This window comes from Psammomys obesus, unplaced genomic scaffold (assembly GCF_907164565.1).
Source record: "Psammomys obesus unplaced genomic scaffold, mPsaObe1.curated_primary_1811, whole genome shotgun sequence".
Classification (NCBI taxonomy): Eukaryota; Metazoa; Chordata; class Mammalia; order Rodentia; family Muridae; genus Psammomys; species Psammomys obesus.
This window is the reverse complement of record NW_026596158.1, coordinates 1,307,122-1,328,546: the sequence shown is the minus strand read 5'-3', so window position 1 is coordinate 1,328,546 and position 21,425 is coordinate 1,307,122. Positions and strand designations below refer to the sequence as shown.

Sequence of the window (21,425 nt, the reverse complement as noted above, 5' to 3'; positions counted from 1 at the left end):
AGAAGAAGAAGAAGAAGAAGAAGAAGAAGAAGAAGAAGAAGAAGAAGTAGTTAGATCCTGACTTCGAAGATCAAACTTGCCCCAAGGATCTTGATCGCCCTAATCAGCAGGAAATAGTCTGATGATAATGCCACCCCCTTTCCTCTCTGCCCTTTTTTCTCTCCTAGTCAGTGTTAGGGGGTTGAAAGGGAAGAAGGAAAAGTGTAGAGGGTGGAAGGAACAATCCATAACGTAGCAAGCAAGGTGACGCTACGCTGGAACAGTCACTTAGCGGCTTTAAGAGCTCGGGACAACGCTGAGGAGCCCAGGGAAAGGTCCACCTTGTTTACAAAGATTATACAAGGCTCTGGAGAATCCCTCACTGACTTTTTACCAAGATTTGTCTCAGCTGTGAACAAAGCCGTATCAGACCCTGATGCAAGACAGTTGTTGGCATCTGAAAATGAGAATACTGAATGTAAAAAAGTAATTAGGCCAGCGAAGGTGGAAGCAGTGCCCATGGGTGAACGGATAAGGGGTATGGACTGGTATTGGTCTCTAATGCTGGTATCACTGGTCAAGCTATAGCTAGAGGTCTCCGATACCGAGATGCCTAGTGCTTCAAATGCCGGAAGTGCCGTCACTTATTTGCAAAGAGACTGTGGCCAGGCTGCTAAAGGTCGCAGATCTGAAAACGCTCAGTGCTTTAATTGTGGAAAATTTGGTTGTTTGCAACAAAATTGTAAGCAAGGCATCCCTAAAGGCAATGGTTTTTCTAAATATAAACCAGAAAGAAGGCCCAGGCTTCCAGGGGTGTGTAGGTGAAGTGGTAAAGGCCACCACTGAGTTCAGGAGCTCAGATCCAAAAGAGATATCCGAGGCAATTTCTTGCCATCAGGAAATGGCTTTTGGGGCCTGGCTCACAGCAAAAATTATGAGCCATTCCAGATAACAGAGCCGAGAGACCCTGGGTTATAGGAAGAAAAATGTGGAATTAATATATACCATATTAATTCCTATACACTATAACGGTGTGTGTTGGTATAATGTTCTTTTGGAACCTATACACCTTGTTCATTCAAATGCTGATTTCTCTCCCCCACTATCTGGTTTTAATCCGGACATTGCATTGTGATACTTATTCTAAGCATCACCTGTCTCAAGTTTGTGTAAACACGCCACCATTTGTTCTCCAGTTTGTCAGTTAAAACAACCAGCCACAGTGTTAAGCAATGGAGAGGATAGGGTGGGACATCCTGGTTCAGAGTGGGAGGAGAGGAAGGAAGCAGGAGGAGAGGAAGAAGTAGGAGGCAGAGCAGGAGGAGAAGCAGCAGGAACAGAAGCTGGGAGAGCAGAGGCTGGAGGAGAGGTCTTGGGATGACGTGGAGAGATGAACTGGACCTAAGATATCACTAAAAGCAAGTATAATGGGTGAATCTGAATGGTAGGAAACTATGCTATGCGGGTTTGGAGGTTTAGGATGGAGTAACTATTGCCCAGCATTGTGACCTAGGTTAACTAAATAAATCCTAGTCTCTGTGTGGTGATTTGGTTATACAGCTGTTTAGAATTAACTGCAGCTTTACTAAAAGAGGTATCAATAGTAGATATTAATGACATAACACCACAGGTGTGTCAGAAGGGAAGCCTGCAAAAGTTTTGCATTGGGGATGCAGATTTGCTTATATTTCTACAGAAAACTAAAAGTTGTGGATACTGTTAAAACTTAGAAAGATTAGAATTGAGCAGGAGAGATTTCCTGAGAACCTTGGCCACGGATCCAAAAAGCACTTAGTTCATTGAAAATGTCTCTGTTTATAATTTCCTGCTACACACAACATGATTAATGGTTTAAAACAGAAAGGGGGAAATTTTAGAATTTTAGTGACAATTTTAGAATTTCAGATTCTTTTTAAAAAGCACGGAAATATTATAAAGAATATGTTTTCGCTGTATTCCCGGGTGTGGGGCCACTTTGCAGCACTGACTCTGACTCTGATTTGCCTCATGCTCTGGCAGAGGCGTGGTTTTGGCAGCTGCTGTTGTTTCTGCAATTGTGTGATGTTTGGGGTTCTGGGGACTTTTCAGAGTATATAAATGCTAGGGCCCAAGAGGCCTGGTGAATTGTTGGTGGGTTGTTGGTTACAGTTTAAGTAGTCATGCACAAAGAAACAAGAAGAAACTAGGTATCTTGATGGTGAAGATGAAAGTTGCCCCAAGGAACTCGATGCTCCTACTCAGCAGAAGTACTCTAAGGTCACTCCCTTTCCTCGACACTGGACAAGCCTTCCTTCTGACTGCTGCTTAGGCACCGGCCCCAAGTCTTACCCAGTGCCACTCTGCTTCTTGTTCCCTTTGCTAACAACTGTCCCCTGAGCACCCCTCACGCTTCAGTGACCACAAGACTGGCTGTGGGCTTCCTTAAGGCCACACAGCGCAAAGGTCTCCTCAGAGAGGCCGTCACTGGCCACCCTCCATCTCTGGTCCCACTGCTCTCCTGGATCTGTCTGATCCAGTGTATCCAGGTATTCTGGAACGTGAGCTACATGAACTGGAGTTTTTCTCATCGTGACACAGGGTCCCACTATGCAGCCCTTACTGGCCTCCAGCTCACAGAGATCCAGCTAGCCCTGCCTTCTGAGTGCTGGGCTTAAAGGCGTGTGCCACTATGCCCCGCTACTTTATTTTACGTATATGAGTGTTTTGCTTACGTGTATGTCTGTGCATACACGTGTGTATGTCTGATGCCAATATGGGTATCAGATTCCCTGGAACTGGGGTTGAGGATGGTTGTGAGCTACCATGTGGTTGCTGGGATCCTCTGCAAGAACAGCCAGTGCTCTTAACCCCTGACCCCCTGCTCTAGCCCTGAAGTTGGGGTGTTTGTCGACTTGCCTGTACCTTTTTTGCCCCAGCGCAGCCAGGTGCTGTGAACAGGGCCGGGTACACAGCAGGTGTTAGTGGGTACAGCAGGTAATGCCAACATCCTGGGGCTCACGTGGAGCCAGACAAATAATAAGAAATGATCCCTTAAACCAGGAAAGACTATTCAGGCCTTTCATCCCAGCCCACCAGCAGGGTACAGCTGGGGCCGTCTCATGCTTTAGGGCATCTGAGCTCCTAATGAAACCCTGCTTCCAAAACAGAGCAGGGCCGGCGCCACGGCTCCGTAGGCAAAGCGCTTGTCCTAGAAGCATGAGTACAGGAATCCTGAGACCCTGGAGTGGGAGAACTAGAGTCCGTATATCCAGGGTAAACATCCGGAAGCACTTAGACCTGGAAGAAGCCTCTGTAGAAAATGGTACTCTCGTCGTCTGCCATTAGAGTTGTTTTTCTGAGGGAGCTTTACAGCCTTCGCATGATTGCAAAGGGCCAAGATGGCCCTGGCAAACCTGGAACGTCTTGTCTTATTGAGTACGTCCAGCAGTTCATAGTAAGAACTGCTCCTAGTGAAAACACGGAGATTGGAGCTGAGGAGACACCTTTTGTGTGGCAACTGATAAATGCACCTCTGCGTGGTGATCCCCGCACTGGGGAGGCAGAGGCAGGCGGATCTCTGTGTGTTCTGAGGTCTGCAGAGCAAGTCTAGGACAGCCAGGGCTACACTGTCTCAAAGAACAAACAGCTGCATGGCTGTTTGAGGGTCAGCCCATCAGAGGCTGGACCTCCTGCTTCGTGCAAGGCCTGACTTCATCCTGATAACCACAAACAACTCGATTACCCACGAGAACCCATGTAAAACTGAGTGGGCGCAGCAGCCACTGTAATGCCAGCTCGGGCTGAGAGTTAGGGAGTCCCTGGAGCAAGCTGACCAGCCAGATTAGTTTAAGTGACAAACCCCAGGCTCAGAGAGACCACGCCTCAAGGTATAGGTTGAGAAGAGCGATCAAGCAAGACACCTGACATCAGCTTCTGGCTGACGCCTTCACATGAGCAAAAGTATAAACAAAACAAAAGGAGTAAAGAAGAGGTGGGCAGGGCAGCAGATCAAGGCGAGATGATCAGAAAGTTAAGGCTAGCCTGGGCTCTACAGTGAAGCCTTATCACCAAGAACCAACCAGAAATCTGAAGACTGAAAACAAAACACCAGAAGTTAAAAATCACTGGGCGTGGGGCTGGAGAGATGGCTCAGCACTGGTTGCTCGCCCAGGGGTCCTGAGTTCAATTCCCAGCAAGCACATGGTGCCTCACAACCAACCGTCTATACTGGGATCTGGTACCCTCTTCTGGCGTGTAGGTGTCCAAGCAGAGAGAGCACTCATATATGTAAAATCAATAAATCTTAAAGAACCCCTGAGTGTTTCACAGCAGAAGTCACACTGTGCTCGCTTAGTGCGTGAGAACGTGACTCTGTAGGAGGCTGACACCACTGAGCAGTGTAGGCTCTGAGAGGCCCAGAACTTCTTCAAAGTCATAGATCCACTGTGGTGATCCAACCTCGGGATCCTGTCATGGGTTGTTGAGCTAATTTCTGTATTTGAGTTTGTGGGGAAGGAATTCTGGGCTTTGGGCCAGCCCCTGAGGACAGCCACGTGACTGTTTTATATTATCCTTAGGGAAAAAAATATAGCTGGGCAAGGTGATGCACGCCTTTAATCCCAGAGGCGGGTGGATCTCTGTGAGTTGGAGGCCAGCCTGGTCTACAAAGAGAGTCCAGGATAGCCAAGGCTACACAGAGAAACCCTGTTTCAAAAGAAATAAAAAAGCAAAAAAAAAAAAACAAAACAAAAAAACAAAAAAAACCCAAAAAACCAAACACCGAGGGCTGGGGAGACGGCTCTACAGTTAAGAGCCCTATACTCTTGCAGCGAATGGGGTCTGAGTCCCAGAAACCATGTCGAAGGGACCACAAATAGCTGTCATTCCAGCCCTAGGGGATCTGACACCTCTGTGGGCACCTGCACTCGCGTATATAGAGATGATCACACACACATAATTAAGAAGTCTTGTTTAAGTCAAAGCCCTAAGTGAGAACCAGTGCAGGGCCAGCAAGATGGCTGAGTGGCTGACGGTGTTTGAAGCTTGCAGCCACGCCTGGCCAGCGACCACCGAGCTCAGTCACGGGGAAGGAGAGAGCGGCCTCCGAAAGTGGTCATCTGACTTGTGTGTGCGCGCGAGTGCGCACACACACACACACACACACACATACACAATAACAGTAATTTTTTTTCTTTTCGGCTTTTTCTAGGCAGGGTTTCTGTGTAGCCCTGGTGTTCCAGGAACTCACTCTGTAGACCAGGCTGGCCTCAAACTTACAGAGATCCTCCTGCCTCTGCCTCCCCAGTGTTGGGATTAAAGGCGTGTGCCACCAGCGCAGCTATTTCTTTCTTTCTTTCCTCCCTCTCTTCCTCCCTCCCCCCCTTCCTTTTTAAAAAATTCGCATTGCAGAACAGGAGGGGCCCAAGCACTGCCTAGGCATAGTGTCACACACGTTTATAATCCCAGCACTCAACCTTTAGGAACCGGGGGCAGGAGGCTCACTTCAAGTTCTAGACTAGCCTGGTCTAAATAGAGAGTTCCAGGCCAGCCAGAGCCACTTAGAATAAAATAATAATAAATAAATAAATAAACAAACAAACAAACAAACAAATAAATAAATAAATAGTAATGCAAAAAGCAAGGGTAAGCAAACAAAATCGGCAAAGAAAGTAAAGGAGGCATCAGCGTGGACGGCCAGGAGGAGGGAGGCTCTGGAAGTACCTGACGTGAACATTTTTCCTGCACCAGAAATCACGACAGCCCGACAGTTGGAGTCTTTAGATATCTTTTGGAAGCATTCCACCAACTCCCTGCAGAGGAGCAAGAAGAAACAGGTTATATCTGAAGCTGATACATACTGGGGCCCTCTGGGCCAGCCCACCTTTGCCTCCTAGCAGACAGGTCTGGGTTCACAGGCCAGACCTCCAGAAGGCCCTGTTCATGGCGTTCCTCTTCTCTGGCCGGTTTAGCTGTACATGGAGAACGTGCTCGTGGGCAGACGTCACTTGAATGGACTCGTAGCTGTGGTCTGAGAATTCCTCGGGGGCTCTTTTGGAGGCCTCTGGTGCGGAGGAGCTCAGCGAGCGAAGGGTGACGTTGAAGTACAGCTGGCTGGTACCTCTCAGCTCTGGGGAGAGGAAAGAAAGAGCCTTTGGGACCCCAGGACCGGGACACTTTAACGGCACCCCGACCTGACCAGACACAGCTTTTCCTATAGTGGGTGCAGCCGGGAGACGGTGGCGCATGCCTTTCATCCCAGCCTTTGGGAGGCCGAGCTAGTCCGATCCCTGAGTTTCTGCAGAGAGAGTTAGTTCCAGGACTACACAGAGAAACCCTGTCTCCAAAAGCAGAAGTTTCCGTCTGAGACGACGTTAGACCCCTGTTTGTGGAGACGACCCAAGCTTGGGGTTGGGGGACAGTGACGGGGACCCCTGAGGTTAACGTGACCGGGGCAGGCCTCCCGTCTCCTCGGCGCTCAAACAAGACCACACAGCCTCGGAGCCCACAGCTCGAGGGGTAACTCACGCTGCATCAGCAGGCCCCGTAGTTTGCTGGAAACTGTCATCGAGTTAGCCATCTCGTCGAGCACCCCGGAGGCGGGCGACGCGCTACGGGAGAAAACCCAGGGGGCGGGCACGAATGTCCGCCATGTTGGTCCAGGGCATCGAAGCCACCGCAGGCACCGCCCTTTAGCAGCGGGGCCCCGGCTCGTCCGCCATCTTTACTAAGGGCAAGCGTGACCAGCACTCCCTGCTGACCGGGGCTTAGGACGTGGCTTCAAAGCCAGACCTTTGGCCCAGTGGGAAGCCGGCCTGAGGAAGTATTTCACATTGCTGCTGGAAAGTTTTGTATAAAGTTCATCGCAGCGCGGTGTTGTAACAAAACTGCAACCGTCAGAGACATAATGGCAGCAGCTGAGCAATCTACAGTCCTCGCCAGGATACGGGGACAAAAAAGTTGCTAGGATACAGACAGGCCGGAATGCAGACGTTTTTTATTCCCTCACCGCCAGGAGGAGGAAACTGGCTTCTGGAGCAGGGGAAGTTAGTGGTTGGAGCTCCCCGGCAGTTTTGAAGCAGGCAGGATTAAATGGCTCTGCCGCCCACCTCCTCTGTTTCGTGGCGCGAAGGGACCTCGGCGGCATAGGCAAGCTCACACGGAAAGGATCCCCACCTCTTCTCCTTATATAACGCGGGGCAGGCCTGGAACTTGAAGGGATCCTCTGTCATGCCTCCAGAGAAGGGTGGCTTGCACCAACGTACCCCACAACATAAACTTTAAAAAGAACCCAAAGACGCTTATGGTGGCTTATGCCTTTAACCCTAGTTCTCAAGAGGCAGAGGCAGGTGGTGAATGTCTGTGAGTTCAAGTCCAGCCTCATCTACATAGCAAGTTCCAAGACAGCCTGTAAAGAGACCCTGTTTCAAAATTATATATATATATATATCTCAAAATAAAATAGGCAGGGTGTCTCTGTGTAGCCCTGGCTGTAGACCAGGCTGGCCTCGAACTTACAGAGGCCTGCCTCTGCCTCCCGAGTGCTGGGATTAAAGGTGTGGGCCACCACGCCCAGCAAAAAAGCTATATTCTTAAAACACATATACACCAAAAAAAAAAAAAAAAACAAAAAACAAAAAACAAAAAACACACACACACAACTTAGAAAGACTTGCCCAAGAGCATAAAACACAGTATAAGTGTGCTCCTTAGGGAATGCTTACCAAGAGCGTGAGCATATGTCCCTGGGCCAGTGGGACAGTAAGAGATGTTTCCTTCCCTCTGGCTATGTCTGCTACCAGAGCTGACAGAGGCAGGGTTTTTTGTTGTTTTGTTTCTTGTCCCCCCCCACCCACACACACTCGAGATAGATGTAGCAGCTATCGGGAATAATGCTTTATCCTCTATTTGCTGGTATGCAGATATCAAAATGTGAGCAAAAAGCTCACCCTAGTTTCAGCTAAGAGGCACTTCTGGAGAGACCGTTGCCCCTTGCCAACAGAAAGCCTGGACCGTCAGGCCCAGCAGGAACCCGGGGATAAATGGCTAACTAACTGCGGGCTCTTAGCTTGCCGGCGCGCTGGGGTCAGTACCTGCAGCCCCTCACTGCCCTGCCCTGAACTCCAGCTGTAGTGGACGACATACATGCAGTGTGCATGCATCTATAGGTCAAGATGCCAACAAAAAATATGCAACAGTAGACGGTAAAACTCTGAATCACCTTGATTGCTCTTCAGCAAACCCAGGTACATTTAGCGCTTCCCACGTGATGACACTGGACTCCAGCTGCTACTACACTCCTGAGCTGGAAAGCCCGCATCAGGTTCTCGAGGGGAGGGCATTCTTGCCATCACCTCCTCCCTCCAGGGTGCCAGTCTTTGACCCATGCTCCTCCTAGGCCTTGCTTCTGCTGAGGCCACCTCTGAAGTTCCCATCTAAATCCCAGGGCTCTCTACCAGTTTGCATCCATCAAATCACTGTGAACTTCGCCACAGGGTGTCAGGTAAGTTAGCAAGAAAGCTCTGGAACTTTCAGGACTCAGCCATGACAATACCTGCACAGGCCAAGGCAGCTGTCACTAGTCATACAGAATCCTGTTCAGAACTTTCTAGTTTTAACACACACACAACCCACAAGGTGGCTCCAGCAGGCCAAGCCCAATGACCCTGATCTGCCCTCATCAGGTGTCTGAGTATGCACACACCAAAATGAAAAACACTTCCTAATAGTGGAGAAAAAGAAAACCAATTTTGTTGTTTTCCCTGGTAACAGTCCAGGAACTTGCTCTGCAGACCAGACTGGCCTGGAATTCAGATGTGTCTGCCTCTGCCTCTCAAGCGCTGGGATTTAAAGGTGTGCATGACCACACCCAGCTACATTTTTGCTTGTTCTGCTCACAAAAACGCAGGTGATTATGTGTGTGGACTAAGCCCATTGAGTCCTGCAGTCCTGTCCAGACACCTGGAACCCACCCCCGGAGACTACAGGACAGCACCGTGTGCTCCAATTTGACTTTCCCTCGTTTTGTCAAGATCTGCAGTGTTCTGCATGCACACTGGAAGAGGGCACTAGATCTCACTACAGATGGTTATGAGGCACCATGTGGGTGCTGGGAATGAATTCAGGACCTGTGCAAGAGCAGCCAGTGGTTTTAGCCCGAGCCACTCTCCTGCCTTATCATTACAGGGTTTTTCAAACTGGGGGCCTGTAACCCCAGCACTGGGGGAGGCAGGCTGTCCAGGAACTCAGCGGTTCCTAGCTCCTGAGGGTCAGGCTCCACTCAGTTCGACTTCACCCACGTACATGTAAGTGCTTGTGCATTCGTGACTATTACAAGGTCAGGCCTACCTGAAGAACTAGGTTTCTCCTAGAACTAACACGAACCTGGCTTGGGCAGCGCCCTTCAAGAATGCCACAGGACTCAAATTCCCGTTTATTGCCCACCCTGGCCCTGTCAAGGCTGGGGCCCACTCTCCAGAATGCTGAGTGGGAGAGAGGAAATCAGACACCTCCCACCCCTGGAACCCCAGCAAATAGTTTTATTTTCCAAACAATTTTATTGAAATGTGCCAAGATACATGGGCAGCACAAAATGTATGAACAGGAAAAAAAAAAAATCACACATACAGTTATCTTAAAAAGTGAAGGTTAATCTTGGGAGATAACAGTTCCCCTCCCCCCCTCCAGAGTTCCAGCATTTCCGTTGTGGTTAAGCCTCTACTGACCTAGCATTTAAAGGAAACAAGAACTGCAAAAATAAATCGAAACAAAACCAAAGAAACCAACAGCGTAAAGGAAAGAAACGTCTTCCTGCCCTGGTGGACTCTTCCTTCCCAACATCTAATTAGGAGGCATGCTGTGCGGTGGAGAAGCACAGCTTCAGAGTATACGGATACGGGCCATCTGCAAACAAGAGGACAGACGTCAGGCTGGGACCTGTGCAGCCCTGACCAGTCACCCCAACCCACGCCCCCTCTTCTCCGCTCAGTCACAGGGCTCTAGGGTCCTCACCACCCAGGCTGAGCCCGAGCACCTCCCAAGCTGTCAGGTGGGTGGAACCAGGCTGCCTGCACGCCTCCCAGGAGAATGTCACCAGACTGCTCTCCTGGTGACCGAGCCCCATCTGCCCGTGTCTGCGACAAAGGCAGTCTCTAGAGTCCTATCTTGAGGGCAGAAGGATGGCGCTGGCATGCAGCCAGACAACCCAGCGGGCCACTAGGGGGATTCTGCAGGACACACAGACACTCACTTGGGTTTTTCATCTGGTAATGGTTCAGGAAGCCCAAGGTCTCCAGGGCATCGCTCTTGGAGTCCCACTCCAGCAGCCCAGAGGAGCTGCGCTCGCCTGAATGAAAAAGAGCACAGGGCTTAGGCCAAGCCTGCAGGCGCTGAGGCTCCCCCAGCAACCACCCACGTTGGCAGAGGATGGGGAAGAGAGGGCGCAGTGACTCACTTTTGCCTGAAAATACTTTCACAGAAGTTGGCCGCTTCACTCCTAGCTCATCGCAGATCTGGAGCAGAAACAGGACGAAGAATTTAGAAACCAAGGGCGCACCCACAAGGCACCCTAACACCTCGTGACTCAAGTTAGAACCTCGTGCTCAGAGGGAAATTCCTCAGCCTCCTACCCTGGCAGCCCCAGGGGTGGGACTGACATCAGCTGGGTGTCACTGAACTGCAGGCAACATCCACCAACCCTTCTTGACCTCTGCCCAGGCCCCAAAACCTGAGGACCTGTGTCCTGATTCTACTCTGACCAGGCAGATGGGCAGTCACGACTGCTTGGCCAAGATGCGGAAGAGCAGTGCACAGAGAGCTCTGCACCGGGACAGCTATGAGCAGAGCAACCTGTCCGTTTCGCTTTTTCATTGTGTCCCCAAACCCAGGGACCAGTGTTATGGTGGTCCTTTGATTACAGAACAGAATAAGCCAAACTCAAGATACCATCATGTCAGCCAGTTCCAGGACACCCACCTCAAAAAAGTTTTCCTCGGTCACCTCCAGGGGCGCGTTGAAGAAGTGCAGGACATTGCTCGGGTGCTGGATGCGGTTCTTAGCTGCCTGCTCTGGGGTGGAGAAGCGATTGTTCCTTGACTCGCTGAAGTCTTTGTAACTGCAGGACCCGTCCTCTAGCCCGTATGACTGGCCGGGCATGATGGCTGGTTGCTTGGAGACACTGCGAAGGAAGGAGTCTTTGTTACATGCTGAATTGTCCTCTCTAGGGCCTGCAACAGAGGCGCCTATCTGATAGGCTTTAGCACACACTGCACAGCTATGGTGAGGCTATAAGCCCCCTTTCTCCCAGGGCTGCATGAGGAAGCAGAGAAACATGGCTCCTCCCACACCCCCTCCCTGCCTACGGAAGCACCTCAATCTGTCACAACGTGGACCACACCTCTGCCCGTGTCCTCCCTCCCACCTGCCCCTGCCTGGAATGACAGCACCTACCAGACATTCATCTTCTGCCCAAACATGAAGTTATTGTTGAGGTGAGTAATGGCTCTGTCCACAGCATAGCCGTCAGCCATCTCCACCATGGCGGCCCCCGGCTTGCTCTTCATAAATTTCACCTGAGGGAGGAAAGATGTACTTTAGTGCCACTGTCCAGCTGCCAGGGTCCTCTCCCCCACAGCTACAAGCCAACTCCTACTCAGGTTCTAGGCTTCCACTTCCTCATGTACAAACAGGGATCAGAAGCGACCCCAAAGCAGGCCTGGCCAGTGCCTGAGCTCAATCCAGGACAAGCAGGAGCCAGGCAGTGCGGCTGCTTCAACAACCTCCGAAGAACGAGAAGGCAGCCATTTGCATTTGTTCTCACTATCGTGGGCTACATTACCAGTCACAGTATCAAAAGAGAAGTGCTGTGGATGGAACCGTGGGCCCCCTCCTGTCCTGTGCCCTACCTGAGCCCTAAACCGCCTTCACAGACTACTCCAGAGCACTCTGGCAGAAGCTCTAAAGGGAGGCCATCCAGTCAAGCCACCAAGCCACACTTCGATGCTGAGTATTTTTTAATCTGTCCATCCTTTCCACTTAAACAGTGGAAACAAAACCTTACAACCTGCTACAGAGTCTGTCTCAGTGCGTGGCAGCCTGCTGAGGTCTAATGGCCCAGGTGTGCATGGCCACACCAGGCTATCACTCCCATTAGATGGACCAAACCCAGGCCTACACACACACAGACCGAGTCTAAAGCCATCCTTGATATGAGAAACCAGCCAAGAAACGCAGAAAGGACCTGTGTGGCAATTTCTACATAATCTTTACTATCTGAATTCTTAGGGCTCAAAACCCACTAAGTCTCAACACTTTAAGATGAGGCACACCCTGGGTAATCAAACGGGAAGTAACAGAGTTTGTGAAGAAGCAAACTACCAGGATTCGCCTCACAGGCCCCTCCCCTCTGCTCTGCTCTGCTCCCCTCCGAGGCACAGAACCTCCTTCAGCTCAAGGAAAGAAAGCAGCTCACCTTCTCCACATTGCCATATAAGCAGAAGACATTGAAGACTCGATCACAGTTCATCTTAGATTGATCCAAGCCATAGACCATGAGCACAGGGCTGTCAGCGTGGGGGCCATAGTCGGGTGGTGGGGGAGGGGGTGGGGGATGACCATACTGGGGGCCATAGCGACTTGGGCCCCGGCGGTGACCCCCCACAGGTGGGCCCATCCTTCTCCCTTCGTAGTGAGGTGGGGGGGGCCCGTAGCCCTCATCATGGTAATGGCTGTGGTACCCACCATGGGGCCCTCCTGGGGGGTGGGAAGGAAAGAGAGGGAGGACGGGTGAGAATTTTCGCGGCGGACGACGGGCAGGGGCACATGAGCCACGGGAGTCCACGGAGGGGAACCCCCTGCCCTCACCATATTCTGCGGGATGGTCTCCCAGGAGAGGGGGCTGCCGCTGGCGTTTGTTGGGGTTACTGCCAGGGTCACCTGTAGATTGAAAACAGAGTCAGGCATAGAACTCAAGAAAGAATCCCCCACTCCTGACTAGAGGCCACTATGAAGGCCACTGAGCTCTTGGGCATGGCCGCAGAGCCTCTCCTTAGAAGGGCTGCTGGGGTCTCCTTCCTATGATGGTGTGGGGGGCATGAAGCCCAGGCCTCCAAGCTGGACACACTCTCCCTCCCCTGGCCGCACAGGTGAGCTGCTTTCCTCGCTCTAGGAATGAGGCTGCTCTTGGGGTGACTTGCTCTTCCCTGTCCTGGTTTGTAGTAGGGAGCAGATGGGTAGCTCCAGGCCATCTAGAACAATACAGCGTGGGCATTGTATTACGTGAGCGGGGGAGAGCACTTTTATAGAGTAATTCCCAATGAAGGGAGAAAGCCTCAGGGCAACAGCCGAACTAAGTAAACCCGACAGACGGAAATGAAGCCAACAGCCCACAAGGCCGCTATGTTCCCCAGGCTCAAGGCCGTACTCCAGGCCCGTCATCGACCGTGGGCAGGGCCACCCTCCACATGCCACCCAGCCCGAGAGGGGCTGTAGGCGCTGACAAGCAGGGCAGGAACACAATCAGTTTGAAAGAGCAATCAGGTAGGTACACGGCATCAACAATCTCAGACCCAACAATGGCGCAGAGACCCCCTCCCCGCCCCCGGCCCCACTGCAGCTCTTAACCGTGAGTTCAGCGCTTGAGTGCAGACACTGATAAGCACTTTACAGACGTCACAGCTTTAGTTCCTCACAACAACCCTATGAGGTAGGTACTCATGTCTCAGCCCACCTTACAGATGGGAAAGTAGAGCAGACATTCTTTCACTGAGCAAATCCACGGCCGAGCCAGAAGCCCAGGTCCGGATGGCACGAGACCCAGACCTTGAAACCACTGCCCTTTCTTGCCACCCAGCCTGGGCTTGTTTTTCAACAGTCATTACAAGATGGAAAAGGGCTACTTACAGCAGAAGTACAGAGTACAATGTCCATTTGTCACCAAAAAACAAATCTGTATTTTCTCTTACCATTGGACGCTTCAACAGTGAGTTAGCACAGTTCTGAAAGATGGCGTCCCATCAAACATACACTGCGACCCTGCACACACGGTGTTACAGTCATAAATACAAGTCAGGGCATACATCCGCTACACTTTCTTTAAAGAACCGCTTTACAAGTCAGTGTTGTGTCCTCGGCAGAGCAGAAAGGGCAGTGAGGGTGTGTGGAGTGGGTAGTGTCCCTCCGTGTTGGCATCTCCTCACTGTGTGCTGCACTGCGCTGCTTCTGCTGTGTGGCGCTCCGTGTGCGTGTCTCCTGGTATGAAGTGTGCCAGTGGCCCCACTATGCCCGCGCTGCGGCCTTGGGAGCACGCCCAGCTACCCAACAGCAGGTAACTGTGTGCCTCTGAGCTGATTTGATTTTAGGTCTGTTTTGGTTTTCTGTTTTTGTTGTTGTGGTTTATTTTTTTTTATTTCTGATCTCCAGTTGGTGCAGACTGTGTTGGCAGCCGGTGACTGCAGAAAAAAAAAATCAAAACACGAAAGAAAAAAGAAGGCCCTCCCCAAACCAAAGGACTTAAAAACAAAACCCACATGGCGAGGAATGGAGAGGATCCTATTGTCTTGGAGGCCCATGGAATCTACTTCAGTCTACGAATCGAATCGTTCTCCGAAAGGAGCAGCGCTGGCTGGCTGGGCGAGTCTGTTCTGTGTTTCCTACTTCTGTGTACATTCTTGGGTTCAAGTTTGCTTGCATTTTGCCTTTTTAATGTTTAATAAAAAAGCAGTGTCTGCTGCCATGTTGCGTCTCTTTCTTTGTCTCTGTCTGCCTCTGTCTCTGTGCTTGTAGCTGTTCCTTGGAGCGCGGTGTGGTGTTCTTGATGTAGTGAGCTCAATCTGCGGCTGTTTCTGGGGACGTGGTGAAGGCTGCATGTTCTGTTCTCCATGAAGAACTAGTGGATTTGTGCCCTGTGTGTTGGTGAGCAATGTGCAGAGGCAGAGCCGCTGAAGTATGGTTCCCGAGGGGGTGGCCAAGCACCGCCCTCGCTCCGGGTTGCCTCATCAGCCAAGCTGAGAGGCATCCAAACCAAAGCACAGCCAGCCCCTGCTACTAGCCCCTGCCGGTCTGCACATCTTCTATTTGTGTTCCTTGGAGAAGAAATGGTTGGTTGCCATGTTTCTGTCAGCAGTCATGTAATGCCATTGCCCGCTCTGGTACATTCACTTGGTCATAATTTGCCTCTGACCTTTGGAGGGAGCAGCCAGGCCCAGAGAACCAATTCTGAGGTTCCTTGGGAGAGTCTAGCCCACCCTTCCCACTGGTTCTCAGCTGCAAAGCAAGCAAGACCGGCCCCCCTACACTGCAGAGCGAGTCTCTGGCCTCCCAGAGCCTCTGCAATGTCAGCCACCAGCCTCCTCCCACAGCCCAAGGACTAGTCCGCCGTATCAGACCAACAGTGGCCCATCTTGCTGATTTTCAGAGGGGGTGGCGCTGTTTTCCAAAGGTAATTCTTCACCTCTCCCGCTTACCAAGGCAAACCATTCTTGACAACACCACAGAGGGGCTGTACACGTGAACCCTGAAGACGCGGAGCCCTTTCTACAAAGGAGGCCAGTAATGTCTGCCCTGAGCGTAGCCCAAGTGTCTGACCTCTACAAGGTCTATTTGCTTGGAGGCTCTGTGTCAAAACCTTAGCAGACCTCACCCCTCCAGCTGACACCCCAACCCTTAGAGCCTCTTTCCCAGTGGAGAGTGAAAGGGACCTTTTCTCATCCTCCAGGGAATAGAGAGTCCAGCAATCTTAACCAGGCTTTAGAATGAAGGCAGCAAAATCATTTGGAGCTGTACCCATTTCTTGCCCCCTTGCCATGCCTCTCCTCAGCGGTGCCCTGCTCCCATCCTGCGCAAGCCTCAGCCTTAAATCTGCCCCTCCCAAGAACTGACCCAAGACCCTCCCATGTTCACTGGGAGCCCAATGGCATTACATAACCCTGAGCCCGGGTCTGTCAAGTACACTAGTGAAGAGGCAGGCGGGTGTATTTAGAACAAAGTTGCCATCAGGATTACCTTGTCCACTGAGGTTGGGGTTCGTGTAGTCCCATGTATCTTGGTCATTCTTGAATACATTTAAACGTGTGGGCTGCAAGGACAAGACAGAGTCTGAGACTGGCCATGCCTCATCTCACCAGGCAGCCAACATGGCCGGTCACTTCCCAGACCTACCTTTGCGTACTCAATCTTCAGAGTGCAACAGCCAGAATAGATATCAGCCCCATTAAGCGAGGCCTTGGCCCGCTGGGCACTTTGCACAGAATCAAACGTAAGGCGACTTAAGGAAGCAACCACTGTGGAGCTCTGGAAAGGCATTACACTACACTGCCCAATAAATCAAAGGCCACACAGCATCCTAAGTTTGGGGACACCACCACGAACCCCAGACAAAAGGCAAGCCATAGAGACCCACCAAGGGCTGTCCTCAGGAGGCAGTCATTAGCCAGGATTCTCTGACCTGACTCTTATCTCAAGCTGCCCCACCTCATCTCTGAAATCCCCACCCTGCCTGCCTTTCCAGGTGGCTTCTCAATGCAGCCTGGCCAAGGAGGCCCTGGCAAGGGATTTATCAAAACCTTCTCCCCTATAAGTCATTCTGTTGTTCTTGAGTCTTCTGGTTTCTCTCCTCCTTCTCTAAACTCCCCAGAATGGAGCCAAACAGCCCAAAGAAGCAAGCGGGCTGCAGACACAGCTGAGGGCCCCTTTGTGCAGCATGCCGGAAGCACTGAGTTCCATTCTCATCAAGGGGGCACACCCCGCACAAACAAAGCAGCACCCCCTTTAGACACATCCAGGCCACTCATCAGTTAAGCCTTACTGCCTGTTCTTTTACAGTTTGCAATGCCCCTTGTTCAGACTGCCACAGAGTTGCCTCTGTGTTACTCTCTTCCATGCCCTGAGATCCAAACCATCCCACCCCCCGTGCCCCAGACCAAAGAACACCAATTTCCCAGAAAAGGATATTCCACCATAGCCTGGACTCCGTTCTTCCGAAAAATGACAATTCGCTGGACAGGGCCACAAGGATTACAGATAGTGTAAAGAACATCCTATAAAAGCAACAACAGCAAGATAAGGAACCTTGGCACATCGTGCTGGCTCGGGGATGAACTGGGACAGGAGGGGAGGGACTCTCAGAGTAGCCTGTAGGAATTCCTCGGCACATACCGTGGTTATGGAGTAGATGGGGTTCAGGATGGTAAACAGAAGCACGCTGTTGACGCTCCGGGAGTCATCAGAGTCCCCAGGGCGAGAGATCTTCTGGCTGGTAGAGTAATTGACAAAAGCAGGGTGACCAGCAATGTAGATCTGGTTGTCTGCAGCGTAGTTCACTGCATTACAAGCCCCCAGCACATCTTCAAACTCTACCAGTGCCTGTCTCTTCTTCGGCATCACCACCACATAACTGCAGAGAGAAGACAAGTTTCACTCATCTTGGGGGATGGGAACAAGCCAACTCTGCGAGTTGACGCCTGCTCTTCTGAACTCTGACCTTTGTTTCGGAAGAGGCTGTCATGCTAAACAATGACAGTGCTAAGCAATCACTGCCTGCTAACTACTCGGGAGAAGAAATCTACAGCAGTTTCATTCAAGTCCTGCACAATACCTGGCCTGGTCAAACGCCAAAAAACCAGAATAAAAGACCTCTGGGGGGTGGAAGAGTCAAACTTTGAAGGAGGAGCCACAGACCCCAGGAACGCACGGGGTGCTAAGAAGCCCTGGCCGCAAGTACCTGATGGGTCCAAATTCTTGCAGAGCTTCCACAAGGTCAGCTTCTACCACACCGTCAATCAGGCCCCTGATGTGGACAACTGGGGAGGCAGGGGTTTTGTGGGGGTCATCGTAGTTCTCCTAAAAAAAAAAAAACAAAAGGAAGGTCATACAGTGAGAAAACCCCTTATCTAAAGCCATCCAATCACCAAAAGCTTTGAGTGGGTGGCCATCTGCCCACTGGCCTTGCAGTAGCATAGCTTCCAAGAAAGGCCGAATGCATGTAGAGAACCAGAGTGTCACATTTGACCTCCTTCCTGGAATCCGGCTCTCTCAAATCAAAGTTCAACAAGAAGAGTAGCCTCACCATGCCCACAGGTGCCCCAGCTTCCTAGTTTGCTCTGGTTAGACAAGCTGTGGCCATTTAATGAGAATGACTGTTAACGCAAATCCCCCTCAAGTCCAGTCAGGGCAGAAAACCAAGTGTTTCAGGACACATACCTAGCAGGACAACATGCCCTTCCTGTCCTATACTGTCCAGGAGAACATGTTATCTTCCACACTGAGCTGCTGATCTACTATAGCTCCTCCTCCTCAGAGGATGTATCTTTCCATACACACAGAAGGTTCCGGAGCTCTGGAGGAAACTTTGCCCTTTCTCTCCTGGGGTCTGGGAGCAGGCTCCAGTCTGAAGATCACTGGGCAGAAGCCTATGAACATTAGTGGGTCCTATTTTCAGGAGGGAGGCACACAAGGCACACCCTTCCTGGTGGTTTCCAGCCGAGGTTTGTCTTCCACAGCCTCAATTCTAATCCAAGCCCTGTTGGCCACTCAACTCAATTTACCTTACCCAATGTCTTTACTGCCCTGTAAAGGAGTCCAGAAAACTCTCCCCACCTCAGGGGAACAACTCATGTGAGATATTTCACCTTAATTTATTGGGGCTGGGGGCAAGACACGCCACTCAGCCCACTAGATTTCAGAGAACAACTTTTTGAGTCTGCTCTCTCTGTCCATCTCATGGGCTCCAGCCCTCTGGCTTGATGGTTCACTTACCAGACCCAAGTAAGACAACTTCCAAACACGTGGAAATCTACCATCCTAACAGGGCAAGCAGCACGGGAACAAGAGGGCACTGTTTGGTTGTTGTTGTTGTTTTTTCTTTTTGATGAAATCTCACTATATAACCTGTCTGGCCCGGAACTCACTTTGCAAAAAACAGTCTGACCTCAAACCCTCAAGAGATCTCCCTGCTTCCGCCTCCCTGCCCAGCAGGACTTTAGTAACACTTTGGAAATGAGTGCAGACCGCACCCCAACCCAGAAACCACAACTGCGGCCTTTAGGAAGAGACTACGCCGGAAGCTTCCGTGCACGGCCACGGGGAGGGCATGCCCCTCTCCCGAACCCTAGGCCAACTGGGCGATGATGACGTTTACGCTTGGCTCAGTTCCCAAACCGCTCAATCCGCCCTCCACGACCCGTCTTCCATTTTATAACGCACACAGGAAGAGGGGTTAGATACTTTGGTCTGGGCGCTGTGATAGCGAGGCAACTTCCACGCGATGCGGCCTTGCTCAAAGCCGCGCCGGGGCGGGAACTGCCCGCCGGGTCAGGTCACCGCCCACCCAGCTCCCGCACGCCAGGCTGGCTTGCAGACGCGCGCGTGCGCACGGGGACGGAGGAAAAACGATTAGGGGGAAGAAGAAAAAAGAAGGGGAAAAAAAAACAAAAAAAACAAAAAAAAACGGCCCGGCCGCGTGCCCGCCCCGCCCCCCCCCCGCGGCGGCGCCTGCGCAGTGCGCCGCCCGCAGAGGCCGCCGCCGCCTCCGCCCCCTCGAGCCCCGCTCCGGCCGGCGCGCACGCGCAGGCGCCTGTCCTCGCGCCAACCCCGCCGTTTGCCCAGCGCCCGCCCCTCCCCCACCCCGCCGGGCGCGCGAGGGCCGCGGCGCGTGCGCAGACGCCCCCCGCAAAAAAAAAAATAAATAACGCGCTTTAAAGTACGAAATCCCCCCACGCTCTGCCTTCCGGGAACCTAAAGGCCCGGCCTCACCCCGCCGCCGCCGCCCGCCGCCCCGGATCCGCCGCCGCCGCCGCCTCCGTGCTGGTCGCCGGCGTTTTCCGTCTTCAGCCGTTTCGGGGCTCGGCCTCCCTCGTTGCCGCCGCCGTAATAGCGACCTCCGCCGCCTCCGCCGCCCGCCGCCGCCATCTTCACCATCGCTCCCGCCCGCCTCAGCTGCTCGTCCGGCTGCTGCCTCTGCTCGAGCCGCCGACGCCGCTTCTCCGCCCGGGGCAGCAGCCTCCGCGACATGGCGGCGCAGAACCCGCCTCCCCCCGCCTCTCATTGGGGGAGGGACACGCCCGTCACTCGCCGCCCCCACCCGATAGGGGGAGCCACTGGCCCTGCCGTGGGGGGAGGGGAAGCCTCCTCACGGTCGATGCCTATTGGATAGAACTCATGCCGTTCTACTGGGAAGGTCGGCCCCTCTCGTCTACCGCACTCCTTATAGGCCGGCGCCTCCTGCCAGTCACTCCGCCAAGCTCCGCCTCCTCAAAATAAGCTCCGCTCTCATAGGCCGGACTTTCGGGATCGCTCCGCCTTCCTGCAGGCAGCGAACGCGGGCGGGCCTGCCAAGCCCCGCCTCCCTCCCCCTCTCATTGGTTCCCTAGCTAATCCGTCACTCTGGAACCCTCGCGTCCCCCAGTCACAGCCACCGCCTTCCCGCGCCACTCCGCCGGGACCCGAGAAAGCCTTTCGCTTCCGTGTCCCCGCAGTGGGTCCCGCAGGTGCCCGTCTTCTACGTCACCAGCCGATTGGTCAGTGGAGAGTGGCAAGAAGACCCTCTCCCAAGGCGGCCTAGGACGACCGGTGGCTTCTGATTGGTGCAGAGGGGGAACCCGCGGGCGCGCGGCGGCGAGCGAGAACGCATGCGCCCCGGTACTGCTCGGGGCCTCGGGAGAGGGGACTCTGAGGAGGCGGCCGCCGGCCCCGGAAACGCACACCAGTGCGGCAGTCCTGTCCCCCACCCCACCCGCCCGAGGCCGGAGGGCTTGTGGCTCTCTTAAAATTAAAAGACCCTCCACATCCGGGCACTTCTCGCTGCAAAAGGACGCTCCGCCACCCGACTCCGCGCCCGGCCAGCTGGCCTCTCCCCTCTAAACTCGGCCCGCACGTGGCCGCTCAGCGCCCTGGCTCCCCGGAAGTGCCTCCTGGCCTGGACTCGCTCCCCGCAGACCGGTCTGGGAGCGGCCGGGGAGGTGCTGACCACGGTCCCGTCCCGGCCAGCCCTCCAGGGAGCGGCCTGGGGAGCTGCTGGCCGAGGCTCCCGCCCACGGCCCGGTCCACAGGCGTTAGGAGGACACTGAGGGGTCGAACGGGCCGTGGGACGCAGCTTAGCGGGGTGGCGCCGGCCTGGCGCAGACGGGGCGCGTCTCCCCGCCACCTCCCCCACCGCAGCACTCCCAAAAGAAAGTTCTAAGGCCGCGGACGGTTCACAGGCCGCCCCCAGGGTGACCTTCCCGCCCGGCCGACGGCACCCCCAAAGCGGGGATAAAGCAAGTCTGGGACGCGAGCAAAGGCCCAGGGAGCGGAGGCCCGTCGGCCTGGGGGTCGCCAGCCTCGAACCCCAGCCCTCTGGAGGCGGGCAGGACCCGGGGCTGCCCTGGGCTACACAGGGCTTCTCTAATTTAAAAAGTTGTGGGGCGTCCGCTGAGGAACTCGAAGCTCCGCCCGGTCCACTGGACACCGGGTCCGAGGCCGGGGGAGTACGGGGGGGG

The 21,425-nt window shown here is 53.2% G+C and overlaps 2 protein-coding genes across 4 annotated transcripts in view; both read right to left on the bottom strand.

Moving 5' to 3' along the window:
* The window catches only part of Ech1 (enoyl-CoA hydratase 1), an 11,203-nt gene extending 4,579 nt beyond the window's left edge, over positions 1-6,624 (bottom strand). The window contains exons 1-3 of the mRNA XM_055594801.1: positions 6,484-6,624; positions 5,881-6,085; positions 5,680-5,768 (exon numbers count right to left, since the gene is read on the bottom strand). Coding sequence (XP_055450776.1) covers positions 5,680-5,768; positions 5,881-6,085; positions 6,484-6,535 — 346 coding nt within the window. The 5' untranslated portion in view covers positions 6,536-6,624. The remainder of the gene's footprint in view (positions 1-5,679; positions 5,769-5,880; positions 6,086-6,483) is intronic.
* A 2,868-nt stretch (positions 6,625-9,492) lies between these two features.
* The window catches only part of Hnrnpl (heterogeneous nuclear ribonucleoprotein L), a 12,387-nt gene continuing 454 nt past the window's right edge, over positions 9,493-21,425 (bottom strand). The window contains exons 1-13 of one of the 3 annotated variants that reach the window (XM_055594771.1): positions 19,702-20,644; positions 17,672-17,790; positions 17,107-17,344; positions 16,903-16,988; positions 16,111-16,207; positions 15,955-16,027; positions 12,817-12,888; positions 12,425-12,705; positions 11,404-11,525; positions 10,930-11,131; positions 10,409-10,466; positions 10,205-10,300; positions 9,493-9,858 (exon numbers count right to left, since the gene is read on the bottom strand). In XM_055594771.1, coding sequence (XP_055450746.1) covers positions 9,800-9,858; positions 10,205-10,300; positions 10,409-10,466; positions 10,930-11,131; positions 11,404-11,525; positions 12,425-12,705; positions 12,817-12,888; positions 15,955-16,027; positions 16,111-16,207; positions 16,903-16,988; positions 17,107-17,344; positions 17,672-17,790; positions 19,702-19,959 — 1,761 coding nt within the window. In that variant the 5' untranslated portion in view covers positions 19,960-20,644 and the 3' untranslated portion in view covers positions 9,493-9,799. Of the gene's footprint in view, positions 9,859-10,204; positions 10,301-10,408; positions 10,467-10,929; positions 11,132-11,403; positions 11,526-12,424; positions 12,889-15,954; positions 16,028-16,110; positions 16,208-16,902; positions 16,989-17,106; positions 17,345-17,671; positions 17,791-19,701; positions 20,648-21,425 lie in introns of those variants that run through there. The other 2 variants (XM_055594770.1, XM_055594772.1) reach the window with 2 other exon arrangements.